The following is a 27,738-nucleotide window of genomic DNA, read 5'->3' as shown; positions in this document are numbered from 1 at the left end:
GGGAAACAGGACAGGGGAAGGGTGAAAGGGGGGTAATTACTGGAAGTTCAAGAAATCGATATTCATGCCATCTGGTTGGAGGCTACCCAGACAGAAATAAAGATGTTGCTCCTCCAACCTGAGTGTGGCCTCATTGTGGCAGTAGAGGAGGTCATTGACGGACATGTCAGAATGGGAATGGGAAGTAGAATTAAAATGGGTAGCCACTGGGAGATCCCGTTTTTTTCTGATGAATGGAGTGTAGGTGCTTGGTGTGATTCTGTCCAGATATATGATGCAAGACCTGGAACTAAGCAAGGTTTTTAATTCACTAGTAAACCTTGTGATGCATTGCTTTTGGAAAACTCTTAATTCCAATTATGCTTATTGGAAATTCTCACATCACAGGTTGACCACCAATTTTCTGGAAACTGGAGGTTTTAATTTGGATGAAATTACGAGGCCAAGTATCGTTCACATTTCATGAAATGCCTGTTAGATGAGGAGAATGCTGACAATGCTGTATAGACATTTATTAAAGAACTTAACATGAAGGATGTTCTTTGGTTCATTGCTTGAGGGTGGGAGAAGGTAGAACCTTCAACACTAAAGAATGGTTGGCGTAAGTTGAGGCCTGGCTTGATGTTTAATAATGCACTTGAAGAAAAGCTTGATGACGATTTTACAGGATTTTGCGTACCAAAGGAGAATGTAGTTGTTCATGTGTATGCAAGAAGTGTTACAGGAGCTGCTTTCAAAGACATAGTCTTAATCTATGTGAGTGGATGACAAAACAACTGTCGTGCGTCTCCTTACAGACTCAGAAATTATAGATAGTGTTCTGAGTGCTGATAAAACACTGCAAGTGATGAAGATGGCAGCAATGATTTGATGACAGAGGTTCTCAGACGCAGCAGCTTGTCATCGCGTATGGACGCTGAGAAGGTTCCAGGATAAAAGGGAGACACTGCCCAGTGGAGTGGACACTGAAGGAGTGTGAGTCAGAGTAGTAGGGCTTTGGCTCATCGGGGCTTCAGCGAGGACGGACCTAGGTGAGGTAAGGAGGAAAGTTACTTTCATATCTCTTTTTTCCCCCTCAACACAAGAATAGTGGGTATGACTGCAAGGCCAGTTTCCTGTTCTGGATGTCAGATGTGGGATATCCGGGAGACTCCCACCACTCTGAAGGACACATCATCACCAGGTGCATTGAGCTGCAGCTCCTTAGAGACTGTGTTAGGGAAATAGAGCTGCAGCTCGATGAGTTCGGCTTGTTAGGGAAAGTGAGGTGATAGACCAGAGCTACAGGAGACAGATAAATGGACGACCGTCAGGAGAGGGAAGGGATAGCATCAGGTAGTGGAGAGTACCCTTGTGGTCGTCCCTCTTAACAATAAGTACTCCATTTTGAATATGGTTTGGGTTGGGGGGGGTGGGGAGGGAGGGAGATGACCTAGCTGGGGTAAGCAACAGCAGCTGTGCCTCTGACACCGAGTCCGACCCTGTGGCTCGGAAAGGTAGGGAATGGAGGAGGATGGCAGTAGTAATAGGGGACTCTATAGTTGGGGTGACAGACAGACAATTCTGTGGGTGCAAAAAAAGAAACACGGATGGTAGTTTTGCCTCCCAGATGCCAGGGTTCGTGAAGTCTCTGATTGCGTCCACAATATTGTGAAATGAGAGGGTGAGCAGCCAGAGGTTGTGGTATATATTGGTACCAACGACATCGACAGAGCAAGGGAGGAGGTCCGGAAAACAGAATACAGGGAGTTAGAATGGAAGCTAAGAAGCAGGACCTCAAAAGGTAGTAATCTCCTGATTACTGCCTGTGCCACGTGACAGTGAGTATAGGAATAGAATGAGGTGGAGGATAAATGTGTGGCTGAGGGATTGGAGCAGGGGACACGGATTCGGATTTCTGGGTCATTGGGACCTCTTCTGGGGTAGGTGTGACCTGTGGGATTTGTTAGGTGTGTTCAGGAAGGCTTCTTGACACAATATGTGGATAAGCCTCCAAGAGGAGAGGCTGTATTTGATCTGGTATTGGGAAATGAACCTGGTCAGGTGTCAGGTCTCTCAGTGGGAGAGCATTTTGGACATAGTGATCACAATTTTATCTTCTTTCCCATAGCGCTGGAGAGGGATAGGAGCAAACAATTTGAAAGAACGTTTAATGGGGGAAGGGAAAATATGATGCTATTAGGCAGGAGCCTGGGAGCTTAAATTGGAAGCAGATGTTCTCAGGGAAATGCATGGCAGAAATGTGGCAAATGCTCAGGGAACATTTGCATGGTGTTCTCCACAGGTATGTTCCATTGAGGCAAAGAAAGGATGGTAGGGTAAAAGAACTATGGTGTACAAAGGATGTAGAAAATCTAGTTACGAAGAAAAGAAAAGCTTACAAAAGGTTCAAGAAACTAGACACTGTTAGAGCTCTAGAGAATTGCAGGGTTGCCAGGAAGGAGTTTAAGAATGAAATTAGGACAGCCAGAGGAGCCCATGAAAAGGACTTTGAGAGTAGGATTAAGGAAAACCCCAAGGCAAGCTACAAATATGTGAAGAGCAAGAGGATGAGCTGTGTGAAAATAGGACCAATCAGATGCGATAGTGGAAACGTGTGCATGGAGTCGGAGGAGATATGGGAGAAGTACTAGAGGATTTGAGGATTGCAAATGTTGTTCCTTTGTTCAAGAACAACCCGGAAATTATAGAACAGAGAGTCTTATTTCAGTAGTGGGCAAGTTGTTGGAGAAGATCCTGAGATGCAGGATTTAGGCACATTTGGAGAGGCATTATATGATTAGGAATAGTGAGGGTGGCTTTGTGAAAGGCAGGTCGTGCCTTATGAGCCTGATTGAATTTTTTGAGGATGTGACTAAACACACTGATGAAGGTAGAGCTGTGGATGTAGTGTATATGGATTTCAGCAAACATTTAATAAGGTACCCCATGGAAGGCTTATTGAGAACGTAAGAAGACATGGGGACATTACTTTGTGGATCCAGAACTGGCTTACTCACAGAAGAAAAAGAGTGGTTGTAGATGGGTCATATTCTGCATGGAGGTCGGTGACCAGTGGTATGCCTCAGGGATCTGTTCTGGGACCCCTACTCTTCGTGATTTTTATAAATGACCTGGATGAGGAAGTGGAGGGATGGGTTAGTAAATTTGCTGATGACACAAAGGTTGGGGGTGTTGTGGATAGTCTGGAGGGTTATTAGAGGTTACACCAGGACATCAACAGGATGCAAAACTGGGGTGATAAGTGGAGATGGAGTTCAACCCAGACAAGTGTGATGTGGTTCATCTGGTAGATCAAATTTGAAGACAGAATATAGATTAATGGCAAGACTCTTGGCACTGTGGAGGATCAGAGATCTTGGGGTCTGAGACCATAGGACACTCAAAGCAGCTGTGTGGGTTTACTGTGTGGTTAAGAAGGTTTATGATGTGTTGGCCTTCATCATCTGTGGGATTGAGTTCAAGAGCTGTGAAATAATGTTAAAGCTGCACAAGACCTTGGCTGGACCCCATTTAGAGTACTATGTTCAGTTCTGGTCACCTCACTACAGGAAGGATGTGGAAACTATAGAGAGTGCAGAGGAGATTTACAAGGATGTTGCCTGGATTGGGGAGAATGCCTTCTGAGAATAGGTTGAGTGAACTTGGCCTTTTCTCCTGGGAGTGATGGAAGATGACAGAAGATCTGATAGAGGTGTACAAGATGATGAGAGGCATTGATCATGTGGATAGCTAGAGGCTTTTCCCTAGGGTTGAAATGGCTAACATGAGGGGCATACTTTTAAGGTGCTTGGAAGCAGGTACAGTGGGATGTCAGGGGTAAATTTTTCCACACGGAGTCGTGGGTGCATGGAATGCACTGCCAGCAAAGGTGGTAGAGGTGGATATAATAGGGGCTTTTAAGAATCTCTGAGACAGGTTCATGGAGCTTAGAAAAATAGAGGGCTATATGGTAGGGAAATTCTAGGCAGTTTCTAGAACAGGTTACATGGTTGGCACAACATTGTGGGCCGAAGGGCCTATAATGTGCTGTACATTTCTATGTTCTATGAAACTGAGATTTACTATTGAAAAGTTGATTGATTAAATCACCCAAAAACTCTAAGGGTTAGAGAAACGTACCTGCATGATGCAAAAAGAGTTAATGAATTTTTATTTGATCCAAGAAAAATTATACCAGGAGAGATCAAAACACATGAAACAACTTCGCCTGGATAAAATGTTTAGAAAGATAACCTAGAAGCAACATTCTTTGTAGGCACAGCAATTGATAAATTTACATTAATTTTTGTTTAATTAATAATCCTTTTTAAAATTCTACAGTCCAGTTTTGCCATTATTATTGCGTGACCTCTTTTAATCCAGCAGAAACGTTAATCCAGCAAGGCTCAGGAACCAAGGGTGCTGAAAAATTGTGGTCAACCTGTATTATTTCCTCAATAGGAGGAGAGGTGCAAAATCCATTGATCAATGCTCCAGGGGCATTGCTGAACTCCTGCCAATGGAATTCCAAGTTTAGAATGACCCCATTAACCTCTCCTTGGTCATGGAAAGGTGAGGGGATAGTGCTACTTTACCAATTTTTCATCAAGCTTCCTTGAAACTAACCAAATTCAACGGGTGCAATGGAGAAATATCAAACTGAAACTGAAGCCCAAAATCTGCAAATGGCAGATTTTGCAGGAAAAGAATTCCGTTCAATGACTGATTTACCAAAGACAGTTCCAGGAGGAATTGGGACCACACCCAAGAAAATCACTTCAGGAAGTTAAGAAAAGGACCAGGCCTCAACAGGTGAAAGATTCTCAATGTGTGGTTTGTGTATAAAATCCTGCACACTCTCCCTTGACTTTAAAACTCATTTTACTTCTAAGGCAGAAAGCAGAAAATGCTGAAATGGCAGGCCAGTTAGCACCCATGGAAAAAAAAGGACAGATTAAGGACATTTCAATTCTGATGAAGGGTTTACACCCAAAGCATCAATAACTGTCTTTCCTCTTTCCAGCTGCATATTTCTGGCATTTTTTGTCTTTTAGTTTTCCCTTTAGTTGTGTGGTCTAGAACTTTTTAAAAACAAATGACTTAAAAAGTTCAGTGGACCTTACAACAATCTTACAACACAATCGCTACTTATCTGAAGGAATAGGACTTGGCGCAAACTATTATCTCAATCAAATACTCATAGGGTTTTTTTTAAAAATTACCAATCACATATAGGAAGGTTTCAAATCTATTTTAAGTTCTATTGTAATACTCACTATTTTCAGTTGCTCCATAAATTGGTAGAGGTGAAATTATTACATTGAATATTCCAGATCCAAGCATAATGTAACGCTCACCTGTCAGTGTATCAAAGTTTCAAAACTGTTAAAAGAAGCTGTATGGAAGAAACACAGGATAATTTGCTAAAGTGAAATAATCAACACGTGGATTGGAGGAGGAGACTGGTGACTGGAGAGCAGAGATGGCTGAAGTTTCTGGGAATAGTTCACAAGATACCGGACAGATATAACCCACAGAGAAAGCTGTTCTCAAATGACAGGGGTAGGCATCAGTGGCCAGCAAAAGGCATAAAAGCCAAGGAAAGGGCATATAGAGGTAGCAAAAGTGAGTGGGAAGTTGATGATTGGGAAGCTTTTAAAATCCAACAAAAGGCAACTAAAAAAGCTATAAAGGAAAAGATGAAATATGAAGGCAGACTAGGCAATAATATAAAGCAGGATACCAAAAGATTTTTCAGTTATATAAAGAGTAAAAGGAAGGTGAGAGTTGACATTGAACCACTGGAAAATTATGCTGGTGAGGTAGTAATGGGAGACCAAGAAATGGCAGATGAACTTCACGGGTACTTTGCATCTGTCTTCACTGTGGAAGATGTCGGCAGTGTGCCAGAGGTCTGTGAGTGTCAGAGCAGGAGTGTGTCCGCTGTTACTATGAAGAAAAAAAATGCTAAGCAAACTCAAAGGTCTTAAGGTGGATAAGTCACCTGTGCCAGATAGAGTACATCCCCAGAGTCATGAGAAAGATTGCTGAAGAGATAATGGATGCATTGGTCATGATCTTTCAAGTATCACTTGATTCTGGCACAGTCCCAGAGGATTAGAAGACTGAAAATGTCACTTCACTCTTTAAGAAGGGAGGAAGGTAAAAGAAAGGAAATTATAGGCCAGTTAGCCTAACTTCAGTAGTTGGGAAAGTGCTGGAGTCCATTATTAATGATGAGGTTTCAAGGTACTTGAAGACTAATGATAAAATAAGTCAAAGTTAGCATGGTTTCTGTAAAAGGGAAATCTTGCCTGACAGATCTGTTAGAGTTCTTCAAGGCAGCAAAAAGCAGGGTAGACAAAGGAGAGGCAGCGGATGCCATTTACTTTGTTTTTCAGAAGGCATTTGATAAGGTGCCACATGAGACTACTCAACGAGATAACATCCTATAGAATTACAGGAAAGATACTGTCATGGATAGTGGAATGGCTGACAGGCAGGAGGCAGCGAATGGGAATAAAAAGGGCCTTTTCTGGTTGGCTGCCAGTGACTAGTGGTGTTCCTCAGGGATCAGTATTGGGACAGCTACTTTTCACATTGTTTGTCAATGACAGAAATATTGATTTAGGTTGGAGGAACACCTCCTTATATTCCGTCTGGGTAGCCTCCAACCTGATGGCATGAACATGGATTTCTCAAACTTCTGGTAATGTCTGGTAATGCTCCCCACCTCCGCCTTTTTCTTCACCAGTCCCCATCCCCTTTCCTCTCTCTCACCTCATCTCCTTGCCTGCTCTTCATATCCCTCTGGTGTTCCTCCCCTTTTCTTTCTTCCATGGCCATCTATCCCCACCTATCAGACCTACATCTCTTCCACCAATCAACTTCCAGCTACTTACTTCATCTCTCCCCCCTCCTGGTTTCACCCATCACCTTGTGTTTCTCTCTCCCCTCCCCCTCCTTTTGAATCTACACCTCAGCCTTTTTCTCCAGACCTGCCAAAGAGTCTTGGCCTGAAACATCAACTGATTTCTTTAAATCTCCCCCTCTCCCAGTGTAGAGTGCTCTCCTGTTTCAAATTATCCACCGTTGTCCCCAAAATCAAAAAAGACCAAGGTAACATGCCTGAACGGCTGGTGTCCTGTCGCACTCACCTCAATAATAAGCAAATGTTTTGACAGGCTGGTCGAGGACTACATCTGCAGCATGCTACCACCCACACTGGACCCCCTACAATTTGCCTACCGACACAACCGATCAACAAACGACGCAATAGTCGCTTCTCTACATACCGTTGTTACACATCTGGAGAAGGATGCTTATGTGAGAATGCTGTTCTTGGACTACATTTCAGCATTCAACACCATAGTTCCATCCAGGCTCGACAGGAAGCTCAGAGACCCCAGCTGGATCCTGGACTTCCAGTCAGATCACCAGCAGGTGGTAAGAGTGGTCTCCCTCATCTCCAATCCTCTGACTCTCAATACAGGAGCCCCTCAGGGTTGTGTACCGAGTCGCTCGTTTACTTCCTGTATACCTATGACTGTGTCACCACCCACAGCTCCAATCTGTTAATTAAATTTGCTGACGACACTACATCGATTGGCCTTATCTCAAACAATAATGAGTTGGCCTACAGGGAAGAAGTCATCTCTCTAACACAGTGGTGTCAAATCACAAAAACAAAGGAGCCGGTTGTGGGTTACAGGAGGAATGGAGACGGGCTAACCCTTATTGACGTCAATGGTCCTGGGGTTGAGAGGGCATCCACATCACCCGAGGACCTGGCGTGGTCTGTACACACCAGCTGTGTGGTGAAAAAGGCACAACAACACCTCTTTCACTTCAAACGGTTGAGGAAGTTTGGTATGGGCCCCCAAATCCTAAGAACCATCTACAAGGGCACAACTGAGAGCATCCTGACTGGCTGCATCACTGCCTGGTATGGGAACTGTACCTCCTTTAATCGCAGGACTCTACAGAGTGGTGCAGACAGCCCAGCACATCTGAAGTTGAAAACTTCCCATGATTCAGGACACTTACTAGGACAGGTGTACAAAAAGGGCCCGAAGGATCATTGGGGACCAGACTCACTCCAATCACAAATTCCCCCAGCTGCAAAGCATTTGGCAAGGTTCCGCAAGGGAGCTTGGCCAAGAAGATTCAGTCCCTTGCCGTTCAGTTGAGACAGTAAACTGGATTAACCACTGGCTTTGTGAGAGAAGCCAGTGGGTGGTAGTAGACAGTTGCCTCACTGAGTGGAGGTCTGTCACTAGTGGAGTGCCGCAGGGATCGGCACTTATTCCTTTGTTGTGTGTCATGTATTTCACGGATTTGCATGATAATGTGGTTAACTGGAACAGCAAATTTACTGATGACACCAAGAATCTAAATTTAGGATTTAAGTGAAGATCTGATTACATTTTAGGTCAAATTGATGCAGAAATAGAGAAAATTCTATAGGAGTCAAAAACTTTCTAGTACTAGATAGGGTCATAAAGAAAGTTTCTGCAACATTGGCTTTCGTAAATCAATGATTTGAGTACGGGAGCTGTGACACGTTACTGAACCCACAAGGGAACGTGCTATCTTAGATCTGGTCCTGTACAGTGAGACAGGTAAAATGAGGTGATCTTGTAGTTAGGGATCCTCTTGGATCACAGTAGGATTGAATTTCTGTTACAAATGGAGGGTGCAATAGTTTAATCTAAAACCAGTGTATTATAATCTAAAACCAGATGGACATTATTTATTTGGATTTCCAGAAGGCGTTCAATAAGATGCCACCAAAAAAGAAACTTATCCGTAAGATAAGGATTCATAGAGTTGGGGTGATGTATTAGCATGGATAGAGGATTGGTTAACTAATAGAAAGCGGAGAGCTGGGATACATGGGTGTTACTCTGTTTGGCAATTGATGGTGAGTGGTGTGCCACAGGGGTTGACGCTGGGCCTGCAACTGTTCACAATATACATTATACTGTTCACAATATACATTAACAATCTGGAACAGGGGGCCAAGTGTAGTATACCCAAGTTTGCTGATGATATTAAATTGAGTGGAAAAGAACATTATGCAGAAAATATTGAGAGTCATAGATAGATAGAGAGATATAGATGGGTTAAGTGAGTGAGTAAGGGTCCAGCAGATGGAATACAATGCTGGTAAGTGCGAGGTTATCCACTTTGGAAGGAAAAATGCAAGATCAGATTATCATTTAAATGGTAAAAAATATGGCAGCACGCTGCTGTGCAGAGGGACTTGGGAGTACATGTGCATGAATCACAAAAAGTTGGTTTGCAGGTGCAGCAGGCTGTTAAGAAGGCAAATGGAACATTGACTTTCATTGCTAGAGGCGTTGAATTCAAGAGCAGGGAGGCTGTGCTGCAGCTGTACAGGGCACTGGGGAGGCCATACCTGGAGTACCGTGTGCAGTTCTTGTCTCCTTACTTGAGGAAGGACAAACTAGCTTTGGAGGTGGTACAGAAGAGGTTCACCAGGTTGATTCCAGAGATGAGGAAAAAAAAACACAAACATAGAAAACCGACAGCACAATACAGACCCTTTGGCCCACAAAGTTATGCCGAACATGTCCTTACCTTAGAAACTGCTAGGCTTGCCCATAGCCCTCTATTTTACGAAGCACCATGTACCTATCCAAAAGTCTCTTAAAAGACCCTGTCGTATCCGCCTCCACCACTGTTGCTGGCAGCCCATTCCACGCACTCACCACTCTGAGTAAAAAACTTACCCCTGACATCTCCTCTGTACCTACTCCCCAGCACCTTAAACCTGTGTCCTCTTGTGGCAACCATTTCAGCCCTGGGAAAAAGCCTCTGACTATCCACACGATCAATACCTCTCATCATCTTGTACACCTCTATCAGGTCATCTCTCATCCTCCATCGCTCCGAAGAGAAAAGGCCCAGTTCATTCAATCTGTTTTCATAAGGCATGCTCCCCAATCCAGGCAACATCCTTGTAAATCTCCTCTGCACCCTTTCTATGGTTTCCACATCCTTCCTGTAGTGAGGCGACCAGAACTGAGTACAGTACTCCAAGTGGGGTCTGACCAGGGACCTATATAGCTGAAACATTACCTCTCGGCTCCTAAATTCAATTCCATGATTGATGAAGACCAATACACCGTATGCCTTCTTAACCACAGAGTCAACCTGCGCAGTTGCTTTGAGCGTCCTATGGACTCGGACTCCAAGATCCCTCTGATCCTCCACACTGCCAAGAGTCTAACCATTAATACTATATTCTGCCAGTTGTAGTTATACACACTTAAACTCTGCCCCGTTGAAACCCTTGGAACTAATCAGGTGCCAATCAATATTAGGGAAGTTAAAGTCACCCATGATAGCAACCCTGGTATTTTTGCACCTTTCCAAAATCTGCCTCCCAATCTGCTCCTCTGTATCTCTGCTGCTACCAGGGGGCCTATAGAATACCCCCAATAGAGTAACTGTTCCCTTCCTGTTCCTGACTTCTACCCATACTGACTCAAAAGAGGATCCTGCTACATTACCCACCCTTTCTGTAGCTGTAATAGTATCCCTAACCAGTAATGCCACCCCTCCTCCCCTTTCCCCCCCTCTCTATCCCTTTTAAAGCACTGAAATCCAGGAATATTGAGAATCCATTCCTGCCCTGGTGCCAGCCAAGTCTCTGTAATGGCCACATCATAATTCCATGTATGTATCCAAGCTCTCAGTTCATCACCTTTGTTCCTGATGCTTCTTGCATTGAAGTACACACATGTACACTGCTCTATCGCTCTGGGTCCCATCCCCCTTGCAAATTAGTTTAAACCCTCACGAACCATGCTAGCAAACCTACCTGCAAGGATATTGCTCCTCCTCGAGTTCAGGTGCAACCCATCCAATCTGTACAGGTCCCACCTTCCCCAGAAGAGATCCCAATGATCAAAAAATCTAAAACCCTGCCCCCTGCACCAACTCCTCAGCCACGCATTCAACTGCCATCTCCTCCAATTTTTACCATCACTATCACATAGCACTGGCAGCGATCCCAAGAACGCCACCCTTGAGGTCCTGTTCTTCAGCCTTCTGCCTAGTTCCCGAAACTCACACTTCAGGACCTCATCCCTCTTCCTGCCTATGTCATTGGTACCAACATGTATCACGGCTCCTGGTTGCTTTCCCTCTCGTACCTGGATGTCGTACACGTGGTCAGAGACATCCCGGACCCTGGCACCTGGGAGGCAACAAACCATGCAGGTGTCCTTCTCATGTCGACAAAATCTCCTGTCTGCTCCCCTGACTATAGAGTCTCCAATGACGACAGCTCTCCTCTTCTCCTTCCCACCCTCCTGCACCACAGGGTCAGACTCAGTGCCAGCGGCCCTGCCACCATGGCTCACCCCTGGTCGGTCGTCCCCGCCAACAGTATCCAGGGCAGTATACTTATTATTCACCATTTATCCTTTCTCTATCCTATCTGATATTTCCTCCAAGAATGCCAATAGTTTGTCAGGCAAGATTTCCCCTGGAGGAAACCATGCTGACTTTGGCCTATTTCGTCAGGTGCCTTCAAGTACCTCAAAACCTCATCATTAATAATGGATTCCAACATCTTTCCAACCACTGAAGTCAGGCTAACTAGCATGTAATTTTCTGTCTTTTGCCTCCCTCCTTCTTAACAAAAGTAGTACAGTATCTATACATGTTGAATTTAAGAAGGTATTTGAAAAGCAATATGTTGATGTAAAACTTAGATATTCATGGGGTTAAAGAAAAGAGACATTATTTATACACAATTAAATCAATGCAGAAAAGAGAATGGGAGAGGATTGAAAGGTGGTTAACATTAGGATTTTTCAAAGATTAGTTCTGGGTCCACTTTCCTTTCCCTTTTCAAAATGAATGAAAATCAAAATGTAAGGATTAGTATTGTAAAGCTTAAACTTACGTTTAATGACCAGAAATGAACTAACTTCTTCCCTGTAAGGACTGAGGTAGAGGAAAGCAATGTAGCCAGTCATCGCTAACAGCAGAATAATGACAATCCCTGAGATAACTCTGAACACCACTAAAAAATCTGGTAAAGAAGAAAATACAATGAAAGGAAATGTGTACAATACTGATGAATCCATTACAAATTATTTACATGAAAAGTTTTCTCCTTTGGTTCTGTAGTCCCAGGATAATAAAATATGAAAAAATCTCACCATTTAGTGGACAGACAACCAAGTCAGGAACTAGAGTCATGCTAAAATAAAGCACATAACACAAGTAGGAAGTGGAGTAGATTGGGAACTCCGATTAATATGGGATTGCTGTTAATCTTTGGCAGAATTTAAAGAAATGTCTGTTCATTGATAAACAAATCATATATATAGGAAATGTAGTTCACTCATGCAAAGATAAAGAAAGCTTAGCACAGAGACACAAGATTTTTCAGACACTGGAGTCTGGAAGCAGGTACTTGGATAGAAAGGCATAGAATGATGTTTGGGTCTGATGCAGTCAAACAAAATTAGCACTGAGAAGATTCATGGTTGGTGTGGACGAGGTGGGTTCAAAGGTTCTGTTTCTGTGTTTAATGATTTTGTGAAAAAGCATTAGGCATTAGACCGCAAGATAAAGGAGCAGAATTAGGCTATTTGGCCCATCGAGTCTGCTGCACCATTTAACCATGTCTGATCCATTTTCCCCTCTCAGCCCCAATCTCCTGCCTTCTTGATAGATTCTTGATTGGTCAGGGCATGAAGGCTATGGGCTGCCAGCGACTGTGGTGGAGGCAGATACAATAGGGTCTTTTAAGAGACTCCTGGATAGGTACATGGAGCTTAGAAAAATAGAGGGCTATGGGTAACCCTAGATAATTTCTAAGCTAGGTACATGTTTGCAGACATCCCACCCTGCAAAAATTCATTTCAGGGAGGTATCACCACCATTTCAGGGAGGTAGCACCCCACTCCCCGCAACACCATATCCCCCACCCCACCCCCACCCATCGACCTCCAAGGGTGTATGTAATACTTTGTTTAGTGATTTTGTCTCATCTGTAAACCGAGTTGGGTACATGCAGCAAATGTGACATTAAAATATGTGCTTATATTATATTATATTATCATGTTTATTCTATTACAACTTTAAGCAAGGCTACAGGGAGTTTGGCCTCATCACGTAGGACATCAATAACATAGCTCCTTAGCAGCTAGCCAGCTAGTTTAAATAACGTTAGCTATGCTGTAATGACACCTGTTAAACTCACCTCAACATGTCTTTTACATTTTAACCCACCATGGGCAATAGAAAAGTCACTGTTGCAAACAGTGCAACACTGGCATTATTTTTGAGGTCGACTCCAAAGCCCGCCCACAGAGAAAACTGATAGGTCTACTTAGGTCCCCAACATTTTTTGCAGCGCACACCGGCTTAATATTGACAATATTCTTGCGGACCGGCCGACCGGGGGGGTTGTTAATCAAGACCGGAATATAGGTGATAAGTCAAAGCATCATAACATTTTAAGTAACGTTTGGATATTAAACACACAGCACATATTTTCCCCGTATGAACATATAAAATCATTGCAACACACCAATATCGCTGAATCAGTGGGAGCCCTGGGCTTGTTTTCCTGCAACAAGACAGTCCCATCGAGGGGTGATGGGAGACAGCGATACTCGAAGGAGGTTCCTTGTGTCCAGTCCGTTCCACAATTTAGAGTTTTCGTTGCATTCATTGTAGAAAACTCCGCTTCGCAGTGATATGATGTTGGAAATGGAAGCAACGTTTTCAGTGCTTTCGTGGCTATCTCAGGATATTGAGCCTTGACTTTGATCCGGAATGCCGGCAGAGATGTTATGTAAAACAAACTTTTCAGCCCACCGTCATTTACAAGCTCGAGGAGTTGATCCCCTTCCCGTGCTGACATGGATGATGCGCGGGTAATGACCTCGCATGCGTTCCAGTTCAACAGTGCGTGACAGGAAATGAGGAAAGGTGCAAATGACTCATATCGTTTCATATCGCCAAATCATATTGTTTCCTCACGGCCCGGTGTTTGGGGACCACTCTTAGCACGAAGGGAGACCAATCAGGATGTTCGCTCTCCCTCTCCCTCTCAAAAAAATCTATTTCCGGGATATTGTATATAATTTCCGGGCATCAGGGAGCCACTATCGATATGCGGGAGACTCCTGGATCTTCCGGGAGAGGTGGGATGTCTGTGTTTGGCACAGCTTTGTGGACCGAGGGGCCTGTATTGTGCTGTAGGTTTTCTATGTTTCTATATTTCTACTCTGTGTCTAAAGAAGTTCCTCTTCATCTCTGTTCTCAAAGGCATCCTTCTATTCTGAGTATCCTCTGGACCTAGACTCAACTACCATCGGAAACATCCTCTCCACATGCACCGTCCAGGCCTTTCTCCACTCGATAAGTTTCAATTAGGGGACTCCTCATTCTTCTGAATTCTAGTGAAAACAGGCCCAAAGCCATCATATTAAAACCGTTTCAATCCTGAACCACCTTTGAAACCTCTCCAATGTCAGCACATCCTTTCTAAGATAACTGACCCAAAACTGCTCACAATTAAAGTCAAGATTATATCCTTGCTTTACTATTAGACAGAACTAGGCCATTTGGCCCATCCAGACTGCTCTGTCATTTAATCATGGTTGATCCTTTCTCTCCCCTCTCCTCAGCCTGAATACCCATATTCTCGTCCTTCTGCTAACATTGCATTTGCCTTCCTCTCCACAGACTCAACCTGTAAATTAACTTTTAGGGAATTCTGCACAAGACCTGCGTTGGGACAGACCCCACTAGTCACATCCTCTCCCACAGCAACCCTATAGCACAATACAGGCCCTTCAGCCCACAATACTGTGCCGAACATGTACTTACTTTAGAAAGGTAATTACCAATTTAATTAGGTTCTCTTTATCTAGTTTCAGGACTTGCATGAAGAGCTGATCGCATTTTTGGTCATATTTATGCAGAAAGAGAAAATTCTAAAAGATTCACAAACTTTCTAGCACCACTGTACCTGTAACACGATCTTCAATGATTACCACTACAGCACCCCTCAGTACCCGACCTTCCACTGTGTAAATCTATCCTGATTGGTCCCACCAAAATGCAAAGTAGAAAACCTACAGCACAATACAAGTTCTTCGGCCTGCAAAGCTGTGCCGAACACATACTTACTTTAGAAATTACCAAGGGTTACCCATAGCAATCTATTTTTCTAAGCTCCATGTACCTATCCAGGAGTCTCTTAAAAGACCCTATCATATCCACCTCCACCACTGTCGCCAGCAGCCCATTCCACACACTCACCACTCTCTGCATAAAAAAAACTTACCCCTGACATCTCCTCTGTACCTACTTTCAAGAACCTTAAAACAGTGCCCTCCTGTGTTAGTTAGCCTTTTCAGCCCTGAGAAAAAGCCTCTGACTATCCACACGATCAATGCCTCTCGTCATCTTATACACCTCTCATCCTCTGTCGCTCCAAGGAGAAAAGGCCGAGTTCACTCAACCTATTCTCATAATTCTTCTGTGTCTTTCGTGCTTGTTATTTCTTCAAAGATTTCCAACAGATTTGTCAGACAAGATTTTCCCTTGAGGAAACCATGCTGACTACATCCTTTTTTATCATGTGCCTTCAAGTACCCTGAGAACTCATCCTTAATAATCAACTCCAATACCTTTCAACCACTGAGGTCAGGCTAACTGGCCTATAATTTCCATTCTTCTGATCCTCTCCCTTCTTAAAGACTGGAGTGACATTTGCAAAGTCTTCTGGAACCATGTCAGAATCAATTTATTCCTCAAAGATCATTAATAATGCCTCCACAATCTCTTCAACCACCTCTTTCAGAACACAGAAGGGTCCAGGTGACTTATGTACCTTCAGATCTTACATTTTCCCAAGTACCTTCTCCCTAGTAATGGCAGCTTCCCATAACTCTGACCCCTGACACTCTGGAATTTCCACCATACTGCTAGTGTCTTCAACAGTGAAAAAGCATTAGAGATGTCAAATGTAAATTAATTAGGTTTCAAACCACGAAAGTCCAATTTTAATAGGCTGGTAAATGATTTAAAACTGAATTGGAAAATGTTGTGTCGAGATATCTGAATCTCAGCAATGGGAGGCTTTCCACAATACAAGAATAGGAAGGTTATGGTACAATTGCAAAAAATATTGGTTAGGCAGCAGCAGGAGTACTGTTTTTAAAAATGCAAACACCAGGAATTCTGCAGATGCTGGAAGTTCAAGCAATACACATCAAAGTAGCTGGTGAACACAGCAGGCCAGGCAGCATCTCTAGGAAGAGGTACAGTCGACGTTTCGGGCCGAGACCCTTCGTCAGGACTAACTGAAGGAAGAGCTAGTAAGGGATTTGAAAGTGGGAGGGGGAGGGGGAGATCTAAAATGATAGGAGAAGACAGGAGGGGGAGGGATGGAGCCAAGAGCTGGACAGGTGATAGGCAAAAGGGATATGAGAGGATCATGGGCCAGGAGGCCCAGGGAGATGGAAAAGGGGGAGGGGATAAAAAAAAACCCAGAGGATGGGCAAGGGGTATAGTCAGAGGGAGAAAAAGGAGAGAGAGAAAGAATGTGTGTATATAAATAAATAACAGATGGGGTACGAGGGGGAGGTGGGGCATTAGCAGAAGTTTGAGAAGTCAATGTTCATGCCATCAGGTTGGAGGCTACCCAGACGGAATACAAGGACTGGGAGATCATTTTGCTGAACACCTACGCTGTCTGCCAGAGAAAGCAGGATCTCCCTGTGGCCACACATTTTAATTCCACATCCCATTCGTGAGACCCGATGCAGACTGGGAGACCGTTTTGTTGAACACTTATGCCCTGTCCACCAGAGAAAGCAGGATCTCCCAGTGACCACACATTTTAATTCCACATCCTATTCCCATTCTGATATGTCTATCCACGGCCTCCTCTACTGTAAAGATGAAGCCACACTCAGGTTGGAGGAACAACACCTTATATTCCGTCTGGGTAGCCTCCAACCTGATGGCATGAACATTGACTTCTCTAACTTCTGCTAATGCCCCACCTCCCTCTCGTACCCCATCCGTTATTTATTTATATACACACATTCTTTTTCTCTCTCTCCTTTTTCTCCCTCTGTCCCTCTGACTATACCCCTTGCCCATCCTCTGGGTTTTTTCTCCCCCCTCCTCCTTTTCCTTCTCCCTGGACCTCCTGTCCCATGATCCTCTCATGTCCCCTTTGCCAATCACATGTCCAGCTCTTGGCTCCATCCCTCCCCCTCCTGTCTTCTCCCATCATTTTGGATCTCCCCCTCCCCCTCTCTAATCTCTTACTATCTCTTCCTTCAGTTAGTCCTGACGAAGGGTCTCAGCCCGAAACGTCGACTGTACCTCTTCCTAGAGATGCTGCCTGGCCTGCTGCATACACCAGCAACTTTGATGTGTGTTGCAGGAGTACTGTGATCTTTTCTGGTCATCCCAACAGCAAGAACCTGATTGAACTAGTGAGAATCCAGAAGAGTTTAACCAGGATGTTGCACAGGAAAAAGCATTTGAGGAGATTCTGGATAGGCTGGGTTTTTCTTCCCTGCAGTAAAGGAGATTAAGGTTTACTCGGAAAGTGCACTGTCCAAAGATGCCAGTTTAGAAGGATTGCAGGTGGAATCCCAAAAGATGCATGAGCATAATTAGGTCATTTGGCCCTTTAAGTCTGCTCTACTATTTGATCTGGGCCGGCTTATTTTCTGTCCCAGCTGCATTCTCCTTGTAACCTTTGATGCCCTTACTAATCAAGAATATATGAACCTCTGCTCTAAACATGCCTATTGCCCTGGCCTGCACAGCCACCTGTGCCAATGAATTTCACAGATTCACCACCCTCTGGCTAAAAAACTTCCTTCTCATCTCTGTTCTAAATGAAAGTCCTTTTGTTCTGAGACTCTGCCCTCTGATCCTAGATTTCCCCACATCCACTCTGTCTGGGCTTTTCAGTATTCGATAGGTTTCATTGATATCCCACCCCCTCACCCCCTCATTCTTCTAAAGCTCCGGCAAGTTCAAGCCCACCCATTTCCCCTTTCATTCCTGGAATCTTTCTTGTGAACCTCCTCTCTATCCTCTCCAATGCCAGCAAATTAGATAAGGGGCCCAAAATTTCTCACAATACTCCAAATGCTTTATAAATTCTCAGCATTACATCCTTGATTGTATATTCTAGCCTTCTTAAAAATGATGCTAAAATTGCATATGCCTCCATTATAACCAACTCAAATTGTAAGTTAACCTTTGGACACTGGAACTCTCAAGTCTATTTGCATCTTCAATGTCTGAATTTACTCCTCATTTAGAAATTAGTTGATGTCTCTAGTCCTTCTACTTAAGTGTATTATCATATAATAGTCTTTACTATAATCCATCTGCCAAAGTGATTGTAACCTTTGGGAGACTCTAGAAAAACTTTGGAATCATATCATTAGTATGTTAGAGATCAGGGTTAATATTACAAAATGTGAAAAGTGTGAAAGATATGAAAACTTGTCAGTGACAATGTCATCTGAGAAAAGCTTTTTGTAATCATGATTGTAGTGTAGACTAGTCAACATCAGATTATCACTCAATGTACAAAGTCAACAGCAGTAATGTTCTAGGATATTTATGCGAGAGGTACATGACAGAGGTACAGGTAAGGGTGTAGGGCCTCCTTCTCTGAGGGAGAATATAACAACTGTACTTTGAGAAGAAATTCCTGGGCACCATCCAGTGTGACCACAGAAGTAAGAAAGAGATGGTCAAATTGTTGGGACTGTTGTGATAAGACCCCAACAATCAGCAGGAATTACAGATGTAGCTGTGTGGAGATCTTTAGAACATAGAATACTACAGCACATTACAGGCCCTTTGGCCCACAATGTTGTGCCGACCCTCAAACCCTGCCTCCCATATAACCCCCCACCTTAAATTCCTCCATATACCTGTCTAGTAGTCTAGTAACTTCCCAAATATTGTCCTGACCACCTATGGTGCAGGTTGGAATTTATCCAATGTGTCCAAGAAAGTAAGGGCCCAACACGGGACCTACTCTTGAGATAGGTCAAGTGACTGAAGTGTGTGTGGTTGAAATACTTTACTTTGGAGAAAGATAGAACTAGTCCACGGGTTGAACTCCTAAACTGGGGCATAACCAATTTTGGAGCCATTCGGCAGGATCTTGCACAGATTGATAAGTTATTTAATGATAAAATTACAATTGGTAAGTTAGAGGCTTTTGATAGCAGGAGTACAGGGGCAGCACTTGCCTGCTAAGGTAAGTGGCAAGTGTTGCGATTTAGGACTCCCCAAGAGATACTGAGGCTCTGGTCGGTAAACAGGACAATCATACAATGCACACGAACAACGACAAGCAAATCCCTCAATATATTAAAAAAGTGGAGGAATACAGAAAAGGAAAATGAGGAAGAAAAACAATTAAAAAAAAGGGCATATCGGTTTAAGGAAAATCCCAAGATTCAGTAGATATATTGTGAGTAAAAGATGGTTGGGGTGAATAGGTCCAGTTAAAATCAGCAAGGCTGTCGCTGTAACGGAGCCACAGGAGATGTGGGAAAATCAGCAAGGCTGTCGCTGTAATGGAGCCACAGGAGATGGGTGATGTGGGAAACTGATGCATGCTAAACAAATACCAGAAATGAGTGATGATGTCTTGGACTACATATGAAGTACCAGCGAAGACAAAGGTACACTAGGAAGTATTCACCTCCCCACCCTCGCTTGGAAGTCTTCATTTTTGTTTTCCTCTTACAACATGAATCACAGTTGATTTAATTTGGCTTTTTTGACACTGATCAACAGAAGAGACTCTTTTGTGTAAAAGTGAAAACAAGTATCTACAAATTTATCTAATTTTTTTACAATTATTTATTACAAAAATTTATTATAATTATTAAACACAAAATAATTGATTGCATAATTACTCACCCCCATCAAGTCAATTCCAAGGTCATTGTCTTGATGGAAAAAAATCTTTTCAAAGTTACAGTTCTCTTGCAGACTGCATCAGGTGTGCCTCTCGGATTTCCCTGTATCGTGCTGCGTTCATTTTACCCTTTACCTTCACAAGCCTTCCAGGGCCTGCTGTAGTGAAGCATCCCCACAGGCAAGATGTAGCCACTACCATGCTTCACAGTGGGATGGTGTGCTTTTGATGATATGCAACGTTTAGCTTACACCAAATAGTGTTTAGTCTGATGGCCAAAAAGCTCAATTTTAGTTTTATCGGACCATAAACCGTGCTTCCATCTGACTTCAGAGTTTCCTACATGCCCTCTGGCAAACTCCAGCTGAGATTTCATGCGGGTTTTTTTTCCAACAGTGGCGTTTCTCTTTGTCACTCTCCCATAAAGCTACGACTGATGAAGCACCCGGGCAACAGTTGTACGCACAGTCTCTCCCATCTCAGCCACTGAAGCTTGTAACTCCTCCAGAGTTATCATAGGTTTCTTAGTGATCTCCATTTAACTAATTATGTGACTTTGAAAACCAATTGGCTGCACCACTGCTGATTTGGGGTGTCATATTAAAGGGGGGGGTGAATACTTATGCAATCAATTATTTTGTGCCTTATATTTTAAATCACTTTGAACAGATATATTTTCATTTTGACACAAGGATCTTTTTCTGTTGATCAGTGTCAAAAAAGCCAAATTAAATCCACTGTGATTCAATGTTGTAAAACAATAAAACATGAAAACTTTCAAGGCGGGGTGAATACTTTTTATATGCGCTCTATTTGGTATGCTGACCTAGTGAATCAAAAAATTGAGTACAGGAATTGGGATCTGATGTTGCAGTTATACACAATATGATTATGTACAATTTTGATCACAATGTTACTCCTACTTAGAGTCATAGAGTCAGAGAAATAGGCCTTTTGGACTATCTAGTCCATGCTGAAATGATTTAAACTGCCGACTCCCAACGACCTGCACAGCGATCATAACCCTCCAGACCCCGACCTTCCATGTTCCGATCGAAACCTTTCGTAAACATTGAAATCGAGCTTGCAAGCACAACATGTGCTGGCAGCTGATTCCACACTCTCATGACCCTCTGAGTGACGAGGTTTCCCCTCACGTTCCTCTTAAACTTTTCACCTTTCACCATTAACCTATGATTTCTGGTAGTAGACCCAGTGGAAAAGGCCTGCTTGCATTTACTCTATCGAAACCCCTCATAATTTTGTATACCTCTATCAAAGCTCCTCTCAATCTTCTTCGTTCTAAAGAATACAATCCTAACTTATTGAATCTTTCCTTATAACTCAGGTCCGACAGACGCAGAAACATCCTTGTAAATTTTCTCTGCACTCTTTCAACCTGATTTATATCTTTCCTGCAGGTAGATGACTAACAATGCATACAATACTCTGAATTAGGTCTCAGCAATGCCATATACAACTTCAACTTTGACATCCCATCTCCTGTAGCCAATACATTGATTTAGAAACATAGAAAACCTACAACAGAATACAGGCCCTTCGGCTCGCAAAGTTGTGCCAAACATGTCCCTACCTTAGAAATTACTGGGCTTATTTATAGCCCTCTATTTTCCTAAGCTCCATGTACCTATCCAAAAGTCTCTTAAAAGACCCTATCGTATCCAACCCCACCACCGTTGCCAGCAGTCCATTCCACACACTCACCACTCTCTGAGTAAAAAAACTTACCACTGACATTTCCTCTGTACCTACTCCCCAGCACCTTAAACCTGTGTCCTCTTGTGGCAACCATTTCAGCCCTGGGAAAAAACCTCTGACTATCCACACGATCAATGCCTCTCATCATCTTATACACCTCTATCTCATCCTCCGTCGCTCTAAAGAGAAAAGGCCGAGTTCACTCAATCTATTCTCATAAGGCATGCTCCCCAGTTTAGGCAATATCCTTGTAAATCTCCTCTGCACCCTTTCTATGGTTTCCACATCCTTCCTGTAGTGAGGCGACCAGAACTGAGCACAGTGCTCCAAGTGGGGTCTGACCAGGGTCCGGTATAGCTGAAACATTACCTCTTGGCTCCTAAATTCAATTCCACGATTGATGAAGGCCAATACACCGTATGCCTTCTTAACCACAGAGTCAACCTGCGCAGCTGCTTTGAGTGTCCTATGGACTTGGACCCCAAGATCCCTCTGATCCTCCACACTGCCAAGAGTCTTACCATTAATACTATGTTCTACCATCATATTTGACCTACCAAAATGAACCACTTCACACTTATCTGGGTTGAACTCCATCTGCCACTTCTCAGCACAGCTTTGCATCCTATCAATGTCCCGCTGTAACCTCTGACAGCCCTTCACACTATCCACAACACCCCCAACCTTTGTGTCATCAGCAAACTTACTAAAACATCCCTCCACTTCCTCATCCAGGTCACTTATAAAAATCACGAGGAGTAAGGATCCCAGAACAGATCCCAGAGGCACACCACTGGTCACCAACCTCCATGCAGAATATGACCCATCTCAAACCACTCTTTGCCTTCTGTGGGCAAGCCAATTCTGAATCCATAAAGCAAGGTCCCCTTGGATTCTCTTTACTTTCTCAATAAGTCTCGCATGGGGTACCTTATCAAATGCCTTGCTGAAATCCATATACACTACATCTACTGCTCTTCCTTCATCAATCTGTTTAGTCACATCCTCAAAAAATTCAATCTGGCTTGTAAGGCACGACCTGCCTTTGACAAAGCCATGCTGACTATTCCTAATCATGTTATGCCTCTCCAAATGTTCAAAAATCCTGCCTCTCAGAATCTTCGCCATCAACTTACCAACCACTGATGGAAGACTCACTGGTCTATAATTTCCTGGGCTATCTCTACTTCCATTCTTGAATAAAGGAACAACATCCGCAACCCTACAATTCTCCGGAAACTCTCCTGTGTCCATTAATGATGCAAAGATCATTGCCAGAGGCTCAGCAATCTCCTCCCTTGCCTCCCACAGTAGCTTGGGGTACATGTCATCTGGTCCTGACAACATACCCAACTTGATGCTTTCCAAAAGCTCCAGCACATCCTCTTTCTTAATATCTACATGCTCAAGCTTTTCAGTCTGCTGCAAGTCATCACTACAATCGCCAAGATCCTTTTCCATAGTGAATACTGAAGTGAAGTATTCATTAAGTACCTCTGCTATTTCCTCCGGTTCCATACATACTTTCCCACTGTCACACTTGATAGGTCCTATTCTTTCACGTCTTATCCTCTTGCTCTTCACATACTCGTAGAATGCCTTAGGGTCTTCCTTAATCCTGCCTGCCAAGGCCTTCTCATGGCCCCTTCTGGCTCTCCTAATTTCCTTCTTAAGCTTGTTCCTATTAGCCTTATAATCTTCTAGATCTCTAGCATTACCTAGCTCTCTGAACTTTTGTAAGATTTTCTTTTCTTCTTGACTAGATTTATTACAACTTTCATACACCACAGTTCCCGTACCCTACCATAATTTCCCTGTCTCATTGGAACGTACCTATGCAGAACTCCACACAAATATCCCCTGAACATTTGCCACATTTTTTCCGTACTTTTCCTTGAGAACATCTGTTTCCAATTTAAGCTTCCAATTTCCTGCCTGATAGCCTCATAATTCCCCTTACTCCAATTAAACACTTTTCTAACTTGCCTGTTCCTTTCTCTTTCCAATGCTACTGTAAAGGAGATAGAATTATGATCACTATCTCCAAAATGCTCTCCCACTGAGAGATCTGACACCTGACCAGGTTCATTTCCTGATACTAAATCAAGTACAGCCTCTCCTCTTGTAGGCTTATCTACATATTGTGTCAAGAAACCTTCCTGAACACACCTAACAAACTCTGCCCCATCTAAACCCCTTGTTCTAGGGAGATGCCAGTTGATATTTGGGAAATTAAAATCTCCTGTCACGACAACTCTGTTATTATTACACCTTTCCAGGATCTGTTTCTCTATCTGCTCCTCGATATCCCTGTTACTATTGGTGGCCTATAAAAAACACCCAGTAAAGTTACTGACCCCTTCCTGTTCCTAACCTCGACACACAGAGACTCCGTCGACAATCCCTCCATGACGTCTACCTTTTCTGCAGCCGTGACACTATCTCTGATCAGCAGTGCTACACCCCCCACCTCTTTTGCCTCCCCCCTGTCCTTTCTGAAGCGTCTAAAACCCGGCACTTGAAGTAACCATTCCCGTCCCTGAGCCATCCAAGTCTTTGTAATGGTCACCACATCATATCTCCAAGTACTGATCCACGCTCTAAGCTCATCCGCTTTGTTCACAACACTCCTTGCGTTAAAATGGATGCATCTCAAACTTCCGGTCTGAGCGCGTCCCTTCTCCATCACCTGCCTATCCTCCCTCTCGCATTGTCTAAACACTTTCTCTCTTTGTGAGCCAACCGCCTTTTCCCCAGTCTCTTCAGTTTGGTTCAACAATTCTAGTTTAAACTCTCCCCAGTAGCCTCAGCAAGCCTCCCCGCCAGGATATTGGCTCCTCTGGGATTCAAGTGCAACCCATCCTTTTTGTACAGGTCATACCTGCCCCAAAAAAGTCCCAATGATCCAGAAATCTGAATCCCTGCCCCCTGCTCCAATCCCTCAGCCACACATTTATCCCCCACCTCATTCTATTCCTATTCTCACTGACGCGTGGCACAGGCAGTAATCCCGAGATTACTACCTTTGGGGTCCTGCTTCTGAACTTAATTCGTAACTCCCTGTACTCTTTTTTAAAGGACCTCTTCCCTTTTCCTACCTATGTCATTGGTACCAATATGTACCACGACCTCTGGCTGTTCTCCCTCCCACTGCAGGATATCCTGGATGCGATCTGAAACACCCTAGATCCTGGCACCAGGGAGGCAAACTACTATCCAAGTTTCTTTCCTACGTCCACAGAATCGCTTGTCTGACCCCCTAACTATACAGTCCCCTATCACTACTGCCTCCTCCTTCCTCTCCCTACCTTTCTGAGCCACAGGGCCAGACTCTGCCCCAGAGGCACGGCCACTGTCGCTTCCCCCAGGTAGGCTGTTCCCCCCCCCCAACAGTACTCAAACAGGAGTACTTATTGTCAAGGGGTACAGCCACAGGGGTACTCTCTAGTATCTGACTCTTCCCCTTCTCCCTCCTGACTGTGATCCACTTGTCTGTCTCCCATGGCCCCAGTGTGACCACCTGCCTATAACTCCTTTCTATCACCTCCTCGCTCTCCCTGACCAGGCGAAGGTCATCGAGCTGCATCTCCAGTTCCGTAACGCGGTTCCTTAGGAGCTGCAGCTCGACACACCGGGTGCAGATATGGCCGTCCGGGACGCTGGGAGACTCCAGGACCTCCCACATCTGACACCGAGCACAGAAAACTGCCCTCACACACATACTTTCTTCTTTCTGCTATTAACACTGGTAACCCTACCTGGGGGTGTGGTATGAGCTGCCTTTTGCTAACTCCCCACTGACTGAGGAAGAGACTCTCAACCCTTGTCACGCTGAGTCAGGTAAAATTGGGGGGACCATCTATGGACAGACTGGGGTTCAGTGGGACCTTGAAGGGGATGAAGAGGGGCTCAGTCAAGTGGCAGAGGGGTCCTGTAAACTAAAGTTTTGCCGGACCAAATAATCACACCACACACAAGTCTTTAACCTTTTCACTAGTTTATTGTTCAAGCTCAGCCGGCGAGAAAACTCGAAACCAAACATCAAAGAGACAGAGTTTCTACCCATCTCTCTGGCGGCTGAAACGAGTTTCTGATTTAACAAGCTGGAATGCTACAATTTATAGGACTAACAGACAAAGAACACTTCGTTACCATGATATTTCCGCCAAGTCAGTTAGAGCAAACTTAATTAATTAGATAAGAGAGTACACTAAATTACGGGTTTTAATTACAGACAAACTCTTGCCTTATCAGTAAAACTTGAACAGACAAAGGTGGGAACTTAGATCAATATGTGAACTCATAAGACATGATGTATGCAGCATGTGTGAATACAGCCCACAGATCATTCTCAAAGGGTTCACTCAGCTGTGAGTTGTTAAAACAAAAACACAGAAGGCAGTTTTTTTTCAGTCAAGGGCAGTCTCTCCAACTTTTCACAGAACAGAGCATACATAAACTGGCACCTAATTTTAACCCGCTATTTACTAGAATCAGAGAATCATTTCTTACTTTCCCAACACCCTTAACCTTCATCAGTCCGAGTTGCAGAAGGGCACGAGTTTTAGATGGGGGGGGTGGCCTCGCCATGTCGACCAGAAGTATCCTAAGGAGTGTCTGAACCTGAAGGACTAGATGATGGGGTAAGGACGTCTGAAAGAATCAGGAGACCACCAGATAGGCTGGCCTATGTGGCACCACGGGAACAGACTGTGGCACCTATTGCCCTGGTGAACTATGTCACTGGCATTTACACCTGTCTTGGACTTTGTACTTTGTATGAAGGGGTGGCAAATTATCTGAAAGTCATGGGGACATGACTAACTTTGGTGGGGGGAGACTGTAACATCCTGGAAAGGTTTCACTGCTAATGTAATGGTTTTTCTGTAGAAGCAGTGTTTGGGTGATGGTTCGAGATAACGGGTGTTTTGGAATGTGAGCTGTCCAATGAAGGGAGTGCGATTTCGTGTTGTGTGCTGACACCGGGGTGAGCTGGGTCTTTTGTTCGGCGGGAGACACCAGAGAGGAGGTCGTAGGATTCGACCTGGAGTGGGCCATGATTTGACGAAGTCCAGGGAGATCAAATGAGGATTGACGAAGGGGAAGCTGTGAGCTCCAAATTGAGCCCATCAGACTGTTTCATTAAAATGGGCCCTTTTCTTTTTTTTGCTTTTTCTTTACTAATCCTTTGTCAAATTAAGAATTATAAAGCTAACTTGTTTAATTGTGTGAGGTGTACTGCCCGTTATCTCATGGTATTTATTTACAACAGGGTAACGAATCCGTACAGGCCAGTGATGTTGTGGGGATGGAACTGGACTCTCTCACGGTGATGTCTGAAAAGAGGATGCTGTCTAAGTTGCATGCCATCTTGGACAATGTCTCCCATCCACTACATAATGTACTGGGTGGGCACAGGAGTACATTCAGCCAGAGACTCATTCCACCGAGATGCAACACAGAGCGTCATAGGAAGTCATTCCTGCCTGTGGCCATCAAACTTTACAACTCCTCCCTTGGAGGGTCAGACACCCTGAGCCAATAGGCTGGTCCTGGACTTATTTCCTGGCATAATTTATGTATAACTATTTAATTATTTAAGGTTTTATTACTATTTAATTATTTATGGTGCAACTGTAACAAAACCAAATTTCCCCCGGGATCAATAAAGTATGACTATGACTATGAATCACGCAGCATCCACCCAAACAGGGTTTTGCGGTGGGTTCGCACCTCAATCTCACACATTTGGCGGGCCAGAGATTGTCTTCCCTAGATTTAAGCAGCCGACAGAGCAGAGTATCTCACTAAGCTCCATGTACCTATCTAGAAACATAGAAAACCTACAGCACAATACAGGCCCTTTGACCCAAAAAGCTGTGCCGAAGTATCCTTATCTTAGAAATTTACCAAGGATTACCATAGCCCTCTATTTTTCTAAGCTCCATGTATCTATCCAGGAGTCTCTTAAAAGACCCTATCGTATCTGGCTCCAACATCGTTACTGGCAGCCCATTCCACGCACTCACCACTCTCAGTGTAAAAAACTTACCCCT

The 27,738-nt window shown here is 43.9% G+C and overlaps 1 protein-coding gene across 5 annotated transcripts in view; it reads right to left on the bottom strand.

Annotated features, from left to right (window-relative positions):
* The window catches only part of LOC134346070 (hepatic and glial cell adhesion molecule-like), a 91,303-nt gene that overhangs the window by 19,775 nt on the left and 43,790 nt on the right, over positions 1-27,738 (bottom strand). For 3 of the 5 annotated variants that reach the window (XM_063047367.1, XM_063047368.1, XM_063047369.1), the window contains exons 6-7: positions 11,924-12,052; positions 5,259-5,339 (exon numbers count right to left, since the gene is read on the bottom strand). In XM_063047367.1, coding sequence (XP_062903437.1) covers positions 5,259-5,339; positions 11,924-12,052 — 210 coding nt within the window. The remainder of the gene's footprint in view (positions 1-5,258; positions 5,340-11,923; positions 12,053-27,738) is intronic. The other 2 variants (XM_063047371.1, XM_063047370.1) reach the window with 2 other exon arrangements.

The sequence above is a fragment of the Mobula hypostoma genome, chromosome 5 (assembly GCF_963921235.1).
Source record: "Mobula hypostoma chromosome 5, sMobHyp1.1, whole genome shotgun sequence".
Lineage (NCBI taxonomy): Eukaryota > Metazoa > Chordata > Chondrichthyes > Myliobatiformes > Myliobatidae > Mobula > Mobula hypostoma.
The sequence above is the reverse complement of the archived record's forward strand: the minus strand, read 5'-3'. Positions and strand labels throughout refer to the sequence as shown.